Source organism: Neopsephotus bourkii, unplaced genomic scaffold (assembly GCF_033783945.1).
Source record: "Neopsephotus bourkii isolate Nb327-2 ecotype Australia unplaced genomic scaffold, CSIRO-AGI_Nbou_v1 NB_1678, whole genome shotgun sequence".
Lineage (NCBI taxonomy): Eukaryota > Metazoa > Chordata > Aves > Psittaciformes > Psittacidae > Neopsephotus > Neopsephotus bourkii.
Window position 1 is genome coordinate 672,392 of NW_026902152.1, and position 18,343 is coordinate 690,734.

At 45.7% G+C, this 18,343-nt stretch overlaps 2 protein-coding genes across 2 annotated transcripts; one reads left to right on the forward strand and one right to left on the reverse strand.

Annotated features, from left to right (window-relative positions):
* Positions 1-518: 518 nt before the first annotated feature.
* On the reverse strand, positions 519-9,631 carry OGFOD1 (2-oxoglutarate and iron dependent oxygenase domain containing 1). The gene is made up of 13 exons (XM_061375815.1): positions 9,339-9,631; positions 9,119-9,264; positions 8,985-9,031; positions 7,794-7,894; positions 6,819-6,935; positions 6,046-6,137; positions 4,471-4,599; positions 4,228-4,341; positions 3,429-3,508; positions 2,987-3,282; positions 2,373-2,495; positions 1,505-1,563; positions 519-1,060 (listed from the first exon to the last, which is right to left on the reverse strand). Exons 1-13 carry the CDS (start codon positions 9,493-9,495, stop codon positions 899-901), a joined length of 1,623 nt encoding a protein of 540 aa, XP_061231799.1. The 5' UTR covers positions 9,496-9,631; the 3' UTR covers positions 519-898.
* On the forward strand, positions 9,595-17,719 carry NUDT21 (nudix hydrolase 21). Its single transcript, XM_061375814.1, has 7 exons — positions 9,595-9,815; positions 11,717-11,917; positions 13,154-13,217; positions 14,403-14,492; positions 15,156-15,231; positions 15,593-15,707; positions 17,431-17,719. The coding sequence occupies exons 1-7, from the start codon at positions 9,700-9,702 to the stop codon at positions 17,450-17,452; spliced, it is 684 nt and encodes a 227-aa protein (XP_061231798.1). The 5' UTR covers positions 9,595-9,699; the 3' UTR covers positions 17,453-17,719.
* Positions 17,720-18,343: the final 624 nt, after the last annotated feature.

Below are 18,343 nucleotides of genomic sequence, written 5' to 3' on the forward strand. Positions count from 1 at the left end.
ATTGAGAAAAGCCACATTGGAGACCAGCAAACCTTGGGAGAGAGCAAAGACAATGCAAGGCTGTGCAGTTAGTGACCCTTGGATTGCCCATGGATGACAAGGCAGGGAGAGGCGAGTGACCGCCTTCCTGCTACCAGCCCACAGTCCTGTTCTGAGGCTGAAGACACAACCCTTCACATGTGAAGCACAGCACCACTCATGTACCCACACAAGCAGAATAAGCAGGAGCAGCTCTCATCTTTTGTCTATTTTAGCTTGTAAATTCTTTGGAGAAAGGGCTGCATATGGGTCTGTCTGCACAGCACTTAGCATAGTAAAGTCCTGTCCCTTGTTACAGTGCCAGGTCCTTCGCAGTATCAGCAGCTTCATAGCCTTTCTTCCCAACTTCACAGAGCTGCGCAGCTGGAAAAACCTATTTCCCATGGCAGCCCCTTTGTTTCTGCCTCTACAAACTGAACGCAGCTAAACCCCAGAAAACATCTTGGGCCTTTTGCAACAAAACCTGCCCAACCAGTGTCTGAAGCATTTAACTGACCCATTTCCTTCCTTTCTTTTTTTAATAAAATCAGTCATCAGCCTGGGGCAATGTACAGTTGTAATTTTCAGGTTAGATGCACACGAAACTGCTGTTTCCATGAGAGAACAGCTGGAAAGCTGACAGCTATGTCACACCAACTCCCTCCAAGCAGCATTAAAAGCAGTTGGATGTTGTTAGAAGCCTGGGTTTCCATTTGTACAACTGAAGTCACCTGGACCCTATGTGGTAGGGTACAGCTTGTGTACAGCCTGATGAAGCTGGCATCAGCAATGTCTGTCTGGGCTTTGAGGGATCCCAGTTGAATGCCCGGACAGAAACCTGCCCCCAACCCCCCATGTTCTCTGGTTACACTCTGCACCATTACTCATAATAGATAAAGGAAAAATCCCAAAATCCTGTTCTGTTTGGGTGCTTGTTCAGGCGTGCCAAGCTACGGTGATTGATGTACTTCACAAACTTCATAGTTTCTTTGTCTCTATAAACCAAAGCCAAGCAGTTGTCCTCTGGATTCACTGTCAACAGCTAGGAGACATGAAAGCAAGGGAGGAAATGAGCTTCACAACAATGGCTTTGATATCATTCCAAGGAAGAAACAAACAAAACCATTTCAAAAGCTAGTCAGTCTGATGTTAGTAAATGAACCATGTCACTATTTTCATCTGAATACCCCTCAATCTGAAACATTCATTATACAGTAACTTAGTATGACTCTCAGCACTGTCACTAGTGCCGATATTGAATGTGACCCCATGGAACAGCACTTCCTGGAAAAGCATCATCTCTGTTACAGCCTTGTGCCCATCACAGCCTTCTCAAATCAGCCTCTTGAGGCTGAAGCCAGAGGCGATTCAGGCAGAAAGGCTGCAGCATGATACTGAGCACACCCTCAGGCTTATGTCAGTGCTATGACAAAGTGTAATAATGTCCCTCTACCCTAAACAATTTCACCTAATTTGAGGTCCTTACCTCTTCATCTTCACCTTTAGCAATGTATGAAGTAAAGCCACCGTATTCTGGATCCCAGTCTTGAAACAGAAAAGACAGACTGTTGGGCAGTTGAACACTGTACAGGCTCCATGTCACCTTCCTGAAGATGATGTTTTTCTGCCCCACTCCCCACAGTTACTGGGTACAGGATGCTTCCCACTTTACTGCTTGTCAGTCTGTTGTGTTTTTTTTTTTTGTTCTGTTCAGAAACAACTTGAATCAAATGTATTGGATTTGTCTTTTACCACAGATGGGCCATTTAAGATTGCTTGGCTCTCTGTTCCTCACCTGTGGAACACTTTTGCCTTAGCAGATATGCAAAGCATTTCAGTATCATTATCAACATGTGCTAGGTGGTTTCAGTTGGTGCATTCTGGACTCAGGTGGTCCAAAATACCCATGTTTAGATTTTTGTTTTTACCACTATCTAACTAGCAATCAACCTGAAATGCCTAGACATGACTAGAGTGGCTTTTGAAAACCCTGGGTTTTGTGAATGGGAGGTGCAGTGAGAATTTTTATGAGGAAAGAGCAAAATGGAACATATCTAGTGGGTATTTGGCTCACCTGACCCTTCACCATGCCCAGAGCCATTGCTCAGTGAGAGGCAAGGCCAGGGAGATACAGCCGTTCCCTCTGCCCAAGCGCCACCTCCTGGCTCCAACAGGAAGGGTCAAAGCTGATCCCATAGCTGTAATCCCAAATCTCCAAATCTTTGTGTAAGGACTACTGAAACCAGAGTTTATGCACAAGCAAGGACTAGGATGAGGTCTACAGAACCCTCGTATGTCAGAAAAAGCAGGGAATTCACAAGTCCTTCTTTTATGCAAACCTTTTGTCCTCTTACCCTCACAGCCACAGTAAAACAGCAAGTCAAGAGCAAACTCTGTTGCTTGAGTGTCATCGACTAGAGTATAGTGTCCATGGGTCCAGCGCCTCAGCTCCCCTGCACATACAGGGGTACTGGAGCCTAAGAGAGGGAACAAACAAGACAGGCTGGCAATCTTTTCTGAAAGGTTAAATCCTTGTTTTCGGTGTAAGTTTTCTAATTCTGAAATTATCTTCTGATCTGTTGACTTTTTTCCTTTCAATTTGGCATCTCATACAAGAATCTATTTTATGTACAGCAGGAGTATGCGGATATAAAAACCACATGACTACTGGCAAAAGATTATTGGGCAGTTAATTAACACACCCGTGCCCCATGCCTTTACTCCTAAATAAGTCCCATGTTGAAGACCTAGGTCTGTTCCAAATCATATCTTCAAGTTAGTCATTAATTTAGTTCGACTTCTTTTGTGATGGTCACTGATTTAAGAAACCCCATCTGACAAAATGGTGCCTTGTGTCTTGGCTGCGATGCAAGGCAAAATGCTAGTTCCACAAAAATCATAGGGAATTCTGCTGCAGACACATCAGGATGCTGCTCAAATCCCTTCACACTGCTGCCATGCCACTTACCATTCTGTGTCTTGCTGTCTTGTGCTTCGGGGACATGATCAGGCTGGTCTGGTTGATGGGGTTTGCTATCAGCACAGTGTTCAGCCTCTTCCTGCTCAGGTTTGGGACTGCTGTGCCTAGTGGTGTCTGTGGCATTTCCTACCCCAGCATCTTCATCCTCATCAGAGGGAGCCAGGAAATGCAGCTTTAGGCCAGTGAAGTTGGACAGCAGTAAAAACAAGGCCTCGGAGCGTAAGAACTGCAGGAATTTATGCAGGATGTCAGGGAGGCTGTCCTCCTCTGCTGTCTCATAGAGTCTGAAAGACAGTAGAGGTATCAGCAGATGTATAGCCTTGTTGGAGAACAGCAAGGACCATGTCCATGAGGGCAGCATCAACCAGTGCAGCCTCATGGCAGTTCCTGCTTGGCATGGTCAATAGGTCCAGGGCACTGTCATCCCCACCTTTTATTGGCAGGCCCCTGACCACTCCACTGGATGTCTTTATTCTCCAAAGCTTCACACAGTAGTTGGTATTTCTCTTTCTAGGAGAGAAAGGCAGCACAGAAACTTTAACATTTAACTCCCATGTCTCCCTTGCTGTGCTGTAGGCCAGCACAGTCTGCTATCAGCTAAGCCATTCTAACTTCTTCTCTAATTGGTTTGAGGCTCCTAAGGAATGATGAATTGAGGCATGTAGCCTGGGTAGGCATCATCTCTTTTTGACAGATCTCAAATGCTACTTGATTGTCTGCTGGGTGAGAACACAATTTCACTGAGATACAGATGCACAGTAAAGGAGAGGTCAATCAGCCTTCTGAAGCAAAGCCTTTCAAGTAAGACAAAAACATTATGGGTCACTTGTTTCACACACGGGTCAAGTTCCCTAAGTGCTAAGCTGCAGGACAAGGACAGACACTCTGGTCACACAAAGCTAGAAAGCAGGAAGGATGACATGTCCTTCCTTCTGCTTTGCTTCTTGCAGAAAACAAGAATGTTGAAGCAAAGTATCTGATGTTGGATGAGTCCCCATGCAGCAGTATACGGGGAGTGAGAGAGGATCCATGACAGGATCACAGCACGGTGGAGTTTGGAAGACATTGCTGGAGGTCATCTGGTCATTCCCCTTGAGGGGGTGGAACTAGAAGGTGTTTTAGTTGATGGCCGTATGAGCAAGCCCTTTTCCAGCCTGCATGACCTATGGCACCTGCCAGCCCTCTGACCTGTTCTGGCAGCCCCCATCAGATTGAGCCATTGGACTTACCTTGAGAAAATCTTTCAGGAGAATTTCTGATCGCTCCTCAAATTCCTCCTGGATTTGAGCTTGGGAGTCCATGTCCAAATAAACTAAGCTGATCCACTCGTACAAGATTTCATGCTGGAAGGGAAATAGATTTGAATGCTGAATTTGCAAAAGTGAAAAGGATTGCCCAACACCCCCATAACAGGTATTCCATGGACATGACAAAGAGAAATGCAGGTAAGCAGAGGTCGGCTTGTTACTCACGTCGTAGGGGATGTGTGGGTTCCTGGGCAAGGGAGCTTCAATGCAGCGTGCAGGTCTGACTGTTGATGGGCCATGAAACCAGCCACTCACTGACAAACGGCACTTCTCCTCTGACAGAACTTCAGACACCTGCAACAACGCTGAGCAGCGTGTTATTGCTTAGATCATAGCACATTTAAGGACCAGCTGTAACAGGCTGATCATCATAGGAGATGGACTCCAGAGAGCCTACTGCATACACAGAAGTGTCAGACAAAGGACAGACCAGGCTGGATTATTCCTGGCTTACAGAGAAAGGGCTAAAGCAAATTTTGATACTCAAGTCTACTGTAGGTTTTCAGATTCCCAGTCCAAGCTTTTTCTCTGAATTCCCAGCAGACTCCATTCCCTTTTTCTGTTATTATAAGTAATTGTATTTTATTTTTCTATCATTAATTCTGTTGAAGAACCAGCTATCATAGGCTGCAAAAACCAGCTGTCAGAGCTTAATATGAAAACTCAAAAAACACTGATGGACTGCAGGAGGCTATACTGGTCTACTTGTCTTCCTTTTTAGAAGCCACCATGAAGGATATTTGCCTGATACTTTTGGTTGTCGTTGTATGTATCAGACTACAAGCAGTCCCTCTACCCTGGCCTGTGAAAACACTTCAATTTCACAGTGATGGCCACTGTTAAACCTTGATTTCATCAAACTGGGCTAAAGTGAACAGTACCACATCCTAGGGTGCTATACCATAACAGCAATGTGAAGAGAGCACCATGCCCTCATGACTGGTTGCAAGCCACAAACTGTTGTAAATTTTTGAATAGCACTTGAAGACTTTGCACTGGGTTTTGTTGTTTTGTTTTTTAGAACAGCCTGATTAAACAGGAGGAATAAACAGTCTGTTCTGAAAGGTTTTGGTTCTTACTGATTGTTACAGAGCTGTAGTGGCCTTTTCCTTGCATCACTTAGAGGTGTTCTGGATTATTTGGAATGGCTACTGAATCCTGAATCACTTGGGAAATGGAAACCAGAAAAATTCCTGTCTTTAGAAGCTCATGGACCTGCTCCATGCAGCAAACACCCACAGCTCTATTTGCTATCTCTAGGAAAAATGTACACAATAGAAGCGGAAGACCTATTGGGAAGTACTGACTAAATGCTCTTTGCCTGATGTCTGAGGATTTAACGCTGGTGTGTGTTGTGAAGGATTCCTATCACTATGAACCTTACACAGTCCTCCAAGGATAATTTGCAGGCTCTATACTTTACTGACTAAAGGGTTGAGGAAATGATTTGGTGGTTCAGCAAATACTCTGGACAGTGAGACCCACATCTAGGAGACTTTGATTCACAGTGCTCCCAGTTAAAGTTGGTTTAAAGTTGGCTTTATCAGTTCTTGTCCTCCTTAAAGTCCCTCCTAAGAAGCTCTGCCTTTAACACAGAGCACTTTCCATGAGTATCCACTCTACCCCACACTTCTCCCTTTCCCTCTCCTTCCCCATCTGTCATAAGGGGACTTATTCATAAGAAACAGTGAATAACCACAACAATGACAATCAGAAAATGAACAACAGACAGCTCCTTGCCTGGTGGAAAGAGACTGGAGACACTTCAAAGAAAACCAGCGTGTTCCATGAAGGTACCAATGACTTGACTATTTGCTGGGGTTGAAAGTGTTCTGAGGAGGAAGAAAACACACTCTGGTTAAGACACGAACAGGGACTCAGAAACTCCTTCTTCTCTCTAACTTCATGACATTGTGACTGGTGAGACACCTGGGTTTAAGGGATGGAGCTGAGAGCAAGTACTTGGTGAAGAATCAACGGACTCCTGGTGCTGGAAATGGAAGTTATCACCATCAGTTTAGCATTTCAAGCATAGTTACGGGCACTGCTTTCATCCTGCCTCTGCTCTTGGCTCTTGCAAATGGAAAAAAGGGCATTTCTTTGCTGGGGTAATGGGTTTAAACTTAAACAGGGAAAGTTCAGGTTAGATATAAGTAAGAAGCTCTTTACTGTGAGGGTGGTGAGGCACTGGAACAAGGTTGCTCAGAAAAGTGGTAAACGCTCCATCCCTGGCAGCGTTCAAGGCCAGGTTGGACAAAGCCTTGGGTGTAGTGTGAGGACTCCCTGCCCTTGGCAGGCGGTTGTAACTGGATGATCCTAAGGTCCTTTCCAACCCTAACCATTCTATGATTCTATGATACAGCCCATCTCTAAGGTGCAAATTTTTCCTACACATCAGCTTCTCTGGACAAAGGAGAAACTCTCTCCCCTTTTACTCTCTGAGGAGAGTTGCTGCAAGGGGTGCATAAGCTTCACCTTTTTCAGCCACCCGCAGCAGAGCTCAGGGCTCTTACCATCTGTGCTGTACAGGTCCAGAGTTCCCCCATCCCTTTTCTCCCAGGGTGGGACAAGGTAGAGGATGAAAGCAATTCTCCGACCTTCCAACTCGTCGTCATGGCACAGCAAGACATCTGCAATTATACACGTTTTGCTGCTGTAGCATCTTTCTAGTACACACATGATTCATTCTAATGATTGCTTCCCAGCTTTGTACCGCAAGGATACAACAAGAAAAAACATGCCTGTTCCAAGAACTGCATTTTCACTCGTCAGCATCATCAGCCTAAGATTTGCAAGATTAACTTCTGTGGGACCGCTCTGCAACTGGCAGATTAGCCCACCCTGAAGGTAGAGGTTATAACTCATACCCTGCCTCTCCCTGTCTGTCCCTCGGCACACTGGATAGAGATTCCTCACTTAAACAGTGATCCAAGCTCTGATTCCTGAATACAGAACTGCACTTTGAGGAGGTTTGCTGCTGCACTAGAGGGAGGGGGGAACCCTGGGAACTGAAAAACTGGGCCAACAACTGGTTGTGCAGAAGACTTCAAAAGTAGAGCTGACAGCAGTAACAATCTTCCCCTTTCTCCAGGGATTTTTCATGACTAAAAGTGTAGGCACAGTTGTAACCTGGACTCACAAGCGTGCTGTTTTAGCATCAGACTTTACAAACTCAGCTATAGTGTTTGAAAGCTGAACACATCACCCTTTTGCATAGCAGCAGGCCTGCAAGCATGGGCTGAGCAGCCCTGCTAAGGTGGGAACTTGCACTAGCACTGGGCCCAGTTAAAGCCATCAGCAGTGGAACTGTGCCAGCAGTTTTTCCATGATTTGTACTTCCATTTTCTGAGACTTTGATTTGCTGCCAACAGGACCCTTTGAAACTAGAAAGAGTTTGGGATGGGTCATGAAATTGGTATTCTATAGACATTTCTTTTATTACACACATACACACGCAGCTTTAGGGAAAGAAATGATTACAGACTAACCAGTATATTCATATTTAGCACAGGAGATATCAATAGTTGGCTCCAGTTCTATCTGGGTCACGGCAGAAAGCCATGGTCGGAATTCTTCACAGAGGGCATGCCTAAGATGACAAGCACAAGGTGTCTGTCACTTGAACCACGACAGTGTTACAAACCATATCAGCATAGCCTACACTAATTTACCATGTCCATTCTACCTATTTAAGCAGTTAAGGTGCTGTTGCTGCCAGTGACAGTGTGTTCCTGTCAAGCTACACAGGAGCTCGTTAGGAAAACAGCCCCATGTTCACAGCACTGCTGTTGACTGGAAGGAGAACCAGTAAACATTCTGACAGCAACAGGTACATGAGGGCTGCAGCTGCACAACACAGAGGACAACAGTTAACTGACCACCTGTGGCCCCAAAATTCCCCAGGAAGACAGCACCTAGGCTGGGGCAATCCCAAGCACAACTACAGGCTGGGCAGAGGCTGGGTGGAACAGCCCTGAGGAGAAGGACTTTTTCATTTGATTAATGAGAAGCTAACCAAGACCTGCTTGCAGCTCAGAACCCTCCTGCATGCTGGGCTGCACCCCCAAAGCATGAGCAGGAGGTCAAGGGAGGGGATTCTCCCCCTCTGCTCCTCTCTGGGGAGGCCCCCCTGCAGTCCTGCGTCCAGCTCTGGGGCAACAACACAAGAGGGATGTGGAGCTGTTGGAGTGAGTCTGGAGGGGGCCACAAAGATCTGTGAGGGCTGAAGCAGCTCTGCCTGGGGACAGGCTGAGAGAGCTGGGTTCGTTCAGCCTGGAGAAGAGAAGGCTCTGGGAAGACCTTAAAGCAGCTCCAGTGCCTAAAGGTGCTACAGGAAACCTGGAGAGAGGCTTTGGACAAGGACCTGTAGGGACAGGAAAAGGGGGAATGGCTTTAACCTGACAGAGGGGAGATTGAGATGAGCTCTTAAGCAGAAGTTCCTCCCTGTGAGGGTGCTGAGGCCCTGGCACAGATTGCCCAGAGAAGCTGTGGCTGCCCCATCTCTGCCCCATCAAGGCCAGCTTAGACGGGGCCTGGAGCAACCTGCTCTAGTGGAAGGTGTTCCTGCCGGTGGCAGGGGTTGCAAGTGGACGAGCTCTGAGGTCCCTTCCAACCCAAATCGCTCTGTGACTCCAGGACTCTCCACCCGGGGCAGGCAGGGCCCAGGACCAACACTTTACCTCAGCGCCGCGACGTGCGGCTCCGAGCTTTCCCCCAGCTCCTCGGACTGCGGCGGCCCATGGAAGAAAAGAAGGGACGAGGGTTAGTGCTGCCTGGCTCGGCCAGGCCCGGCTCGGCCCGGCCCGGGGCCCACCTGCCGCAGCGAGAGAAGGTCGTTCCGCCGCCCGCGGAAACCGAGGCCTAGCAGCTCGTCGCGCAGCGCTTCCGCGAAGGCCGCACCCGCCAGAAAGCCGGGAATGATGCCGTGCCGGAACGGGACCGGCTCCACCGCCGCCACCTCTGCAGGAGAAACGCCGCCGGTGAGGGAACGAGGGGAGGAGGCCTGGAGTGAGTGGTGTCCAGGCGGGCCGTACCGTGTCGGAGCTGCTCCCCACGGGCCCAGGCCTCCGCCGCCCGCTCCCGCAGTGCCGTGTCCCGGAGGATGTCGCTGAGGTCGGCGACCGCCTCCCGCTTCCCGCGCTTTCTTCCCGCCGGTGCTGGTGTGGCGGCCCCCCGACGCTTGGCGCCCATAACGCGGCCCTAACTCCGCACCGCGGCTCCCGGTACTCCCCGCGCTTTCCACTGGCGCAACCACACCACGAGAGGGCAGGGCGGCCCCTCCCCGCGGTCGCGGCGGAAGCGCGGCGGCTGTTCCGGTGTGGTAGCGTGTAAAGGGAGCGCGGCCTGGCCAGCGGGTGACGCCGATCGGTGCTGAACGCCGAGTGTTGCGCTGCGATGTCCGTGGTTCCGCCCAACCGCTCTCAGACCGGCTGGCCCCGGGGGGTGAACCAGTTCGGGAACAAGTACATCCAGCAGACGAAGCCGCTCACGCTGGAGAGGACCATCAACCTGTGAGTGCCGCTCGGACCTCCTCGTCTCGCTCCGCTGCTGTGCGAGGGCCGCTCGGAGGGCCCTGGTTTCTCTGGGTGCTGAGGGGAACGCGATGCGGCGCGGCGCCCGTGGCCTATGCGGGAGCGGGCAGCGACCGGGGAGTTTGGCGCGATCAGTGACATTAACGGGCGTGGCCCGGGCAGTGCGGGCGCCGAGCACCGTAGCCCGCAGCGTTGCGGAGCAGGGAATTCGAGCACCAGCCGCCGCGTGGCTCGACCCGGTGGGGTTTGGGCTGGCCCCGTGTAGGCGGTGGGACGGGGCTGGGCACGGCCAGTGGCTGCCCAGTAGCTGCGGCTGGCGTTTGACATAAATTCAGAGCTGTTCCTGCCAAATAAAACTGATCTAAGAGACTGTTTGCTAAGAAACAGCTACATGATATGAGAAGCCACACGCTTTATCTTCCTCTGTAAGTTCTGGCAGAAGTAGTTCACAAAGAACACATCTGTCCAGTTCCAGAATATGTAAATGTTAACTGTAACAGTCCCCATTCGATATTGGCTGTTAATTGCAGACTTGTGTGTTTATAGTTTGTACAGCTGGCTTTGTTCACAGTTAGAGTGAACATATTTGTGTCATATTTCTGACATCCATATTTAAACTTCTTGAAGTTCAGATGTGGATGTTGGAGACTAGTATGGGCTTCTAGTGTTTCTGAAGAAAAAACTTGTAAAGAAGCTGTGTTACCACTGTCATTTTTTTTTTTAAGTATAGGTTAAAGGTTTTGCTTTTAGAATGTACCTAATTTGGTGTAGCATGGGTTAGTGTAGATTTTGTATTGCTAAAGCTGTTTGTGTATCTATTTGTATATAAACTGAAAAAGGAATGTAAATGGTTCTAAGTGATAAGTGAACGTGAGGGAGCCTGCTAATGAATGAATCTGTGGTTAGGAAGCTAGTGTGTGCAAGAGCTGCATCTGGCTTTGTGATTTTGCCTCTAAAGCATGAGGAAAATTTGGGGGGGGAGTATATGCTATTTGAGTTTAACATGATTAAATATTGGAGAAAGAATATTACAACTTGTATTTCAAGGAAAACATTCCCTATGGAATCGGTCACTTACTCTTGTTAATTGCTGTATGCCACAAGTTGATAAAACCATGGTGATAACTTCTCACTGCTCTTCCCAGAATCCATTTTCTTCTCCCTTTCTGATTTAGCTGGATGATCCTGTCTTCCTTCCAGGCCTCAAGCCACCAGACCTGTGTTGCTTGGATTTGTTGTACAGTAACATTTTTATGTTGCCCTCTTTTCTCTCTAGGACTGGCTGATCTCTTGCCTAATCTTTCCTTTGTTTAGTGGCTCTTTTCAGTCCCTCTTCCCTGGAGAAATATCTCAAGTTTCCATTGTACAGTCAGCAGGGAAGGCAGAGGCCCAGCACCTAGCAAGTGATCTGCTCAAACTCTTGATCTTATCCCCAGCCCTGCACATAGGCGTTCAGCATTTGTCCTCTTTTGTGAGCCAAATGTCCAATTTTCCACTTCAAAATAAACCCACTTCTAACAGTTTAGTCATCAGGCTCTTCCTTACTTCTGCAGAAAAAGAACCTTGCTGTCCTGTGCAGCTTGCTTCCTTTCCAGTAGAGCTTTTCTCTCCTGTTCCATTCCCAGCTCCTGTCACAGCCTCAGATGCCTTTGTGGTGTGAAGATCAAAGAGGGTGGCTTGTATGGCACGATACACTTATATGTATTGTGGTGCAGATTTTCCCATGGTAGCGGCCCCATAAATCACAAACAAGAACTTCTCACCCAGCACTGTTTGTTCCATCGAGCACAGAGGGTTATGCCTCAAGGGAGATGCTGTGTCACAATGATTTAAATACGGATCTCTTGTTACACAGTTACTTTTGTTTTTTCCCCTTGCAGGTATCCGTTGACAAATTACACATTTGGTACAAAGGAACCCCTGTATGAGAAGGACAGCTCTGTTGCGGCTCGGTTTCAGCGCATGAGGGAAGAGTTTGACAAGATTGGCATGAGGCGAACAGTGGAAGGGGTTCTGATTGTCCATGAGCACAGGCTGCCCCATGTGCTGTTACTGCAGCTGGGGACAACTTTTTTCAAGTTGTAAGTGTTTTTTGAACATAGTTTTAACTTCATGGACCACTAAATGTGTGGGCTAGAGATTAAAGTGTGTCTGGCTGATGGATGTTTTAAATGTGATTCACTTCTTGAAAAGACATTCTGGAAAGAGTCTTTTTTAATAATAGGGTTTTCATTTAAAGTATATTTGTCTGACTGCTCATGAGTGGGGTGACTTCATTTGGAACCAACTGGAAATCTTAGTTACGGTGTGTCACTATGGTAAAATCCTATTTAAAACTTGTGATCAGTAGTGTGTTGTACTGACACTGTGAAAGCTGTTATGCTTAAATATGCTTATGCTGTGGCTGCAAAAATGGTAATGTGTGGCTGAAGGAATAAACCCCAGTAAGCGCAGAATGATACCCATTTACAAACTACAGGGGCAGCTGGGGACAGCAAGAAAGGTTGGTGTCTAAATGTGAGAAAATGGCTTCAGTTCACCTCAGTTATTGCTGCCAGAGTGAAATGTTAGTGTTTAGATTGTATAGTCATAGTGATGATGCCAGTTTTCTTTTTAAACTGGATGGGTTTGACTTGTCTCAATTTTTCCTCTTTGTTCTCTTGCTTTGATGTTTTAACATTTGTGTTGTTTGTTCTCAATTTTTTGTGTGTGTGACATCTCATTTTATATTTGAATTCTTTCCTGACGTCTTGATTTGGGGGATGTTTGTGGACAAAATAGGCTAGACTCTAAAGGTTTGCAAAACTGTAATGATGAAAATATGTTTTTAGGATTTTGGTTTTGTTTGTGGGGTTGGTTTTTTTTTTTTTTCATTAACCTTGCATAAAATGCAGTGTGGTTCCCCATGGGAGTTTTATTTTCCAGTTCCTGTGTGTGTCAGGGAGTGCTGTTTCTGAGATAAGAACAAATACATTTGGTATTTACAACTCCTGCTTCAACTTCTGATGCTTATATGTTACTGTTAAATCTTTGCCTTTTAGTGTCACAGTTGTCATATATATTGTTACTTTGTCTTGCTGAAGAAGTTAAAGCATTTTATATGATAGTTATTTTTTAGGGGCTATACATTAGCCATTTGAGTCAATCTTTTGGTGAAGGCTATCCTACAGTTCAGCAAAGTTAGATTTGGAATTCCTGGCTTAAGGGCCTCGTGTGAATTTGTAACTTCCTGCCTGGAAGCACATTCAGTGTTACCTGTGAAGTTAGTAAATGTGATAAAATATAACTGTAGCTTTCATCACTGTTTATTTTGACAGACCTGGTGGTGAACTCAATCCAGGAGAAGATGAAGTAGAAGGGCTCAAACGCTTAATGACAGAGGTCTGTTTCTTTCATTATGTTGCTATTTCAGAATGTTGAATTGTCTTAAGAGTACAAAGCATTAGAGTAGTCTGCTTATCACTTCTGTTACTTTGCTGCTTTTTTGATGTTTACAGGTAGTTAAGAAATAAAGCAATAAGCTTGCATTTTTTTCCATTCTGAGTCTGCTTTTACGCTGACTTCAAGCAAGTGAGATGGGCAGTAAAATATGTTGTGGAGCACAAACCATGAGGACTTGTTTTTGAGATAGCTTTCCCAATCACCAGTTAACTTCCTGTGCTCTGAGTAGCCTAAGTCTGCCATTCATGCATTCATTCTTCCCATTGGCCTGACAGGACTCTCTTCAGCTGAATTGTAAAATGGTTTGGGTTGGAAAGGACCTTAAGATCATCCAGTTCCAACCCCCTGCCACAGGCAGGGACACCTTCCACTAGACTAGGCTACTCCAAGCCCTGTCCAACCTGGCCTTGAACACTGCCAGGGATGGGGCAGCCACATCTTCTCTGGGCAACCTGTGCCAGGGCCTCACCACCCTTATAGTGAAGAATTTCTTCCTTATATCTAACTTAAACTTCCCCTGTTTAAACCCATCACCCCTTGTCCTATCCCTGCAGTTCCTGATGAAGAGTCCCTCCCAGCGTCCTTGTAGGCTCCCTTCAGATACTGGAAGGCTGCCATGAGGTCTCCACACAGTTTTTTGTCTCCAGGCTGAACAGCCCCAACTTTCTCATCCTGTCTTCATACAGGAGATGCTCCAGTCCCTGATCATCCTTGTGGCCTCCTCTGGGCTTGCTCCAACAGCCTGCACGAGGAGGCCTTATGTTGAGGACATCAGAACTGTGCACAGTGCTCCAAACGAGTTCTCATGAGGGCAGAGCAGAGAGGCAGGATCATCTCCCTTCTCCCAGCAGCTGGTCATGCTGCTGGGGATACAGCCCAGGACACTGCTCGTGAATGGAATTTGTAATGCTCTCTGAATTGTCATTGTTAGAGGAGGCTTTTGTTAAAAAAAAAGTCACTTTATACAAAAATAGTCGAAAATTATTTGAAAAGCCGTTCAGAGCAGTTCTGAACTACATCAGATCCTTATTCCAGCAAGTCTTCATGCTTCCAGTATGTTTTTTCAAAAAAAATCCCCTGACTTGGGGTATTAAAGAGTTTTGACTGTAAATGGATTTTTGGTAGATACTGGGTCGTCAGGATGGTGTTCAGCAAGACTGGGTGATTGACGACTGCATTGGTAACTGGTGGAGACCGAACTTTGAACCTCCACAGGTAAATATTCACGTTGACTTCTATCGTCTTCAGCCTAGTATTGATTGTGCTTCGAAAGCGTTAACCTACTAGTTGGGCTTTTTGAGTACCTGTTGCATGTGCAATGAGTTTTTTTTTTTTTATTTTTTTTTTTTTTTACCTATATCATCTCCTTTCTGTGGCTGAAGAGAAACAAATTTTTTTTTTTTTTTTTTTCTATTTTATTTCCTGGAAACTCCCACCTCCCTCCTCCAATCTCCTGATGGATGTGAAACTACTGGATACAATAGCTTCCAGTCCTGTGCTGAGCCAGACATGCCATTTAAATTCCTGTTGTAGCCACAATGCTGCATATGGAACAGACACCCGATGAATAAATTAGTTGTGCTGTACTGTTTCTGGATGCTTTGCTCAAATTTGCTGTTAGACGTTTGTCTTGCTGGTTGTTTTAACTGCTTGTGAGTAGTGGTGCCTCTTCAGATCCTGTCAACAGTTGCCACAGCAACAACATTTCCTTTCAATTACTTACCTTATGAGCATGGTTTTTGTTACTTTATGGCATGAAAGAACAATGTATGATATGCTGAAAGTTTGCACAGTGCTTGGTAATTTATAAAGTAGCACTTAATATTGCACAGTATTTTCAAATCTCTCTACAAATAATTTTTGTTCGTTTTCTTCCAGTATCCCTATATCCCAGCTCATATTACAAAACCAAAAGAGCACAAAAAGCTTTTCTTGGTCCAGCTTCAAGAAAAGGGTAAGTGTTTGCAGGAAAGGATTGTATTTTTAACAATATCTAAATGTTTGCATGTCACACAAAGAAATGCAGTGTCAAGTTTGTGGTTGTACATTGCAGTTGCTCATAGGTGATGGCTAAAATATATCAATGCTGGTATCAGTTTTGAACGTGGGTGATCCTTGGAAAATGAGTTCCTAGTAAATTCTCATGCCTGCTGTAGATACAGCATATGAACCCTGTATTTGATTAAAGAAGGAATAAACCTTCTGTAGTGCTATAGGTAGGGACCTTGTTTAGAGGTGGGGAGGGAAAGGGGTGGTGGTCTCTTGGCTGAATGTGTGGTGGCTTTTCTAATTATTCAACTTGTATTTGCTTTTAGCCTTGTTTGCAGTCCCAAAAAATTACAAGCTGGTTGCTGCACCATTGTTTGAGCTCTATGACAATGCACCAGGGTATGGACCCATTATTTCCAGCCTTCCTCAACTTTTGAGCAGGTATATTATAATTTGTTTGTATTTTGGTTCTTGGGAACACATTTGCTGTGGGACATCACAGAAACCAACTTGAAAAAGGTTGCAGCTGTCCCGAATAGCGTAGAATATACCTCAGATGAGGTGTAATGAACAATTTAGAGGCACTGATCACAACTCGCTCTTACCAGAGCCCCATCTAGCAGGCTGTAGCAAAGGAAGATGTGAAAGATGGTGAGTGTCGTGGTTTAACCCCACCCACACAGCTTGTGCACCCACTCCCCCCCTCTTCTTGCCCTCCCCCTACTCCTGGAGGGACGGAGAGGAGAATCAGAAAGAATGCAACTCCCACGGGTTGAGATAAGAACAGTTTAGTAACTAAGGTATAACACAAATCACTGCTGCTGCCACCAGTAATAGTAATGATAAAGGAAATAACAAGGGAAGAGAATACAACACCCCATCACCAGCCGACCGATAACTCGCCCCCCCAGCCCGACCAAGCACCGACCGATACTTCCTCCAACCCTACAGTCCCTCCTAGCCCTTCCAGGTAACTCCCAGTTACCTCCTGGGCATGACATGCTGTGGTATGGAATACTTCTTTGGTCAGTTTCGGTCAGGTGTCCTGTCCCTGCTTCCTCCCAGCTCCCCCTCCTCCCTGGCAGAGCATGAGGCTCACAGAGTCCTTGGCAAAACCAAAACATCATTGTTTTTTCAGCTCTCTTCCGAGCTGAAAGTCAAAACACAGCACTGCACCAGCTACCAAGAAAGAGAAAAATGACTGCCACTGCTAAACCCAGGACAGTGAGGTTGAAGCTGTGCACAGGCTAAGGAGCAGCTCTTTGTAAATGTTAGGGACAGCATGAGAATAAAAGCAAAGATGTGTGTCTGAAGCCCTTAAGGGTGTGTGTTATCACAGCTTGGTGATGGTTAAATGTGGTGGAATTTTCTAGATTCTTTAGTAAAGTTTATAAAATGTAGATTCTTTGTATAAGTACCTGTAGGTACAGCTGTATTTTTTCCTTCCTTTTCCCAAAGTACACGCTCTCTGGCTTTCTACCCTGAACAAGGATTGCCCCTGTGGTCTCCAGGGTTCACTAGTCTTACCAGTTTCTGTTACTTCAGCAAATGTTCAGGAGCTCTAAGTGTCCCACAGCCTGCCAGCTGTTACTCGGGGAAGCAGTTCTGCTGTCCACCTACACGGATGAAAAAAACCTGTTACCAGAATGGAGTTTTTCTCTATATAGCCCCTATTTTGGCATTCGTAGCTATGGGGGCTATTCTGTAGCCACATACCAGTGTGATCCAAGGGATGGGCATCTGGAAGCTGAGAGAGATGCTTGCTTTCATGGTGGGAATGCTCATCATTGGGAAAGTTAGCTGAGAAGAATTAGCTCTGTTGTTGAGTATGTCCGTATGTCACCCTTGGAGTATAGAAGGTTGGCCCTAGTAGCTGAAACACAGCAAAACAGTTGCTAATGATGGGGGAATGTAACTCTTAATGGTATTTTCATAGCTATAATGCTCTCTTAAGAGACTGCTGTGCAATGCTAATGTAGGATTGGCTGTTAAAAATGATGCTTCCTGCTCTACCATAAAGCTGCCTTACTAAAAAGTACACCCTTGTTCTGTCAGATGGAGGCTTACCAAGTGCAGAAATGTTTGCTTATTCATTCCAAAATGTCACTTGATGAGGAAATTTCACATCCTGTTAATTAAACTTTTTGCATCCTTTTAATTTTAGGTTCAACTTTATTTACAACTGAGGTCCTGTGAGTCTGAAACAAGAAGCCGTCTCTGTGAGCACAGCTTTTAAATGTAGAGAAAAGAAAATGTGTGACACTTTTTTTTTTTTTTTTACTTTTTTTTTCATTCTTTTCCTGAAAGCTACTAAACTTTCCCCAGTATGAATTGAGAAGTGACTCACAGCTGTTTAGGTAGTGGGACAACAATGTGTTATTGGTGTGTTCATCGGTTTTCATTGTAATACCTTTTTTTCTTTTTCTACAACATTAAACAAAATGGTTAATATTTTGTTTGCCTTCAGTTTGTGGGGGTTTTTTTGTTTGGGTTTTCATTTTTTTTTTTTTTTTTTGTTAGCTTTAGTTGTCTCCTGTGTACTTCTAGGTACATATTTTAGGCTTTACTTTCCTTCAGGAGTGCAGAAGATCATGGAAACAAGTGGAGGACCTAAACCATTCAGGGACCTCTGGATAGGCTGATCCAGATCCCTGAGCAGGGAATCAGTCTGAGGGAGAAATTAAACACTAAAAGTAGGTGCAATATAATTTAAGTTTTAACTTAGAGGACAGAATTGCTGTTTTGAGGGAGTATGAGTATTTAAAGTCAGGTATAGCCTTTGCTCAAAGCCCTCCAGAACCGGTCTGGAAGCATTACAGCTTGTACAGGGCTTGGAGGAGATGAAATGTATCTTCTCCCACTGTGCCTCCTTAAGAAAATAACAATCCAACAAATTTTGGATCGTCCTGAGATCCAGTTAAAATACTAGGAGTGAAATTAATTTTGTCTATTTTTCTATAGCTACAAACAGAATTTGGGTGATGTTGAAATGTTTGGCTGATGCCATATGCAAGTGGCTCCACATTATGCTGAGCTGTCAGACCAGTGTACTGTGTCATCCTGGAAGATATGCCCCG

Coding starts and splice junctions, on each gene's coding strand:
- NUDT21 (XM_061375814.1), top strand. CDS start 9,700: ATGTCCGTGGTTCCGCCCAACCGCTCTCAGACCGGCTGGCCCCGGGGG. Junction 9,816..11,716: donor CTGGAGAGGACCATCAACCT/GTGAGTGCCGCT, acceptor TTCCCCTTGCAG/GTATCCGTTGACAAATTACA. Junction 11,918..13,153: donor GGGACAACTTTTTTCAAGTT/GTAAGTGTTTTT, acceptor TTATTTTGACAG/ACCTGGTGGTGAACTCAATC.
- OGFOD1 (XM_061375815.1), bottom strand. CDS start 9,495: ATGGGCGCCAAGCGTCGGGGGGCCGCCACACCAGCACCGGCGGGAAGA. Junction 9,032..9,118: donor ACCTTCTCTCGCTGCGGCAG/GTGGGCCCCGGG, acceptor GGGCCGCCGCAG/TCCGAGGAGCTGGGGGAAAG. Junction 3,283..3,428: donor CAGGGGCCTGCCAATAAAAG/GTGGGGATGACA, acceptor ACTGTCTTTCAG/ACTCTATGAGACAGCAGAGG.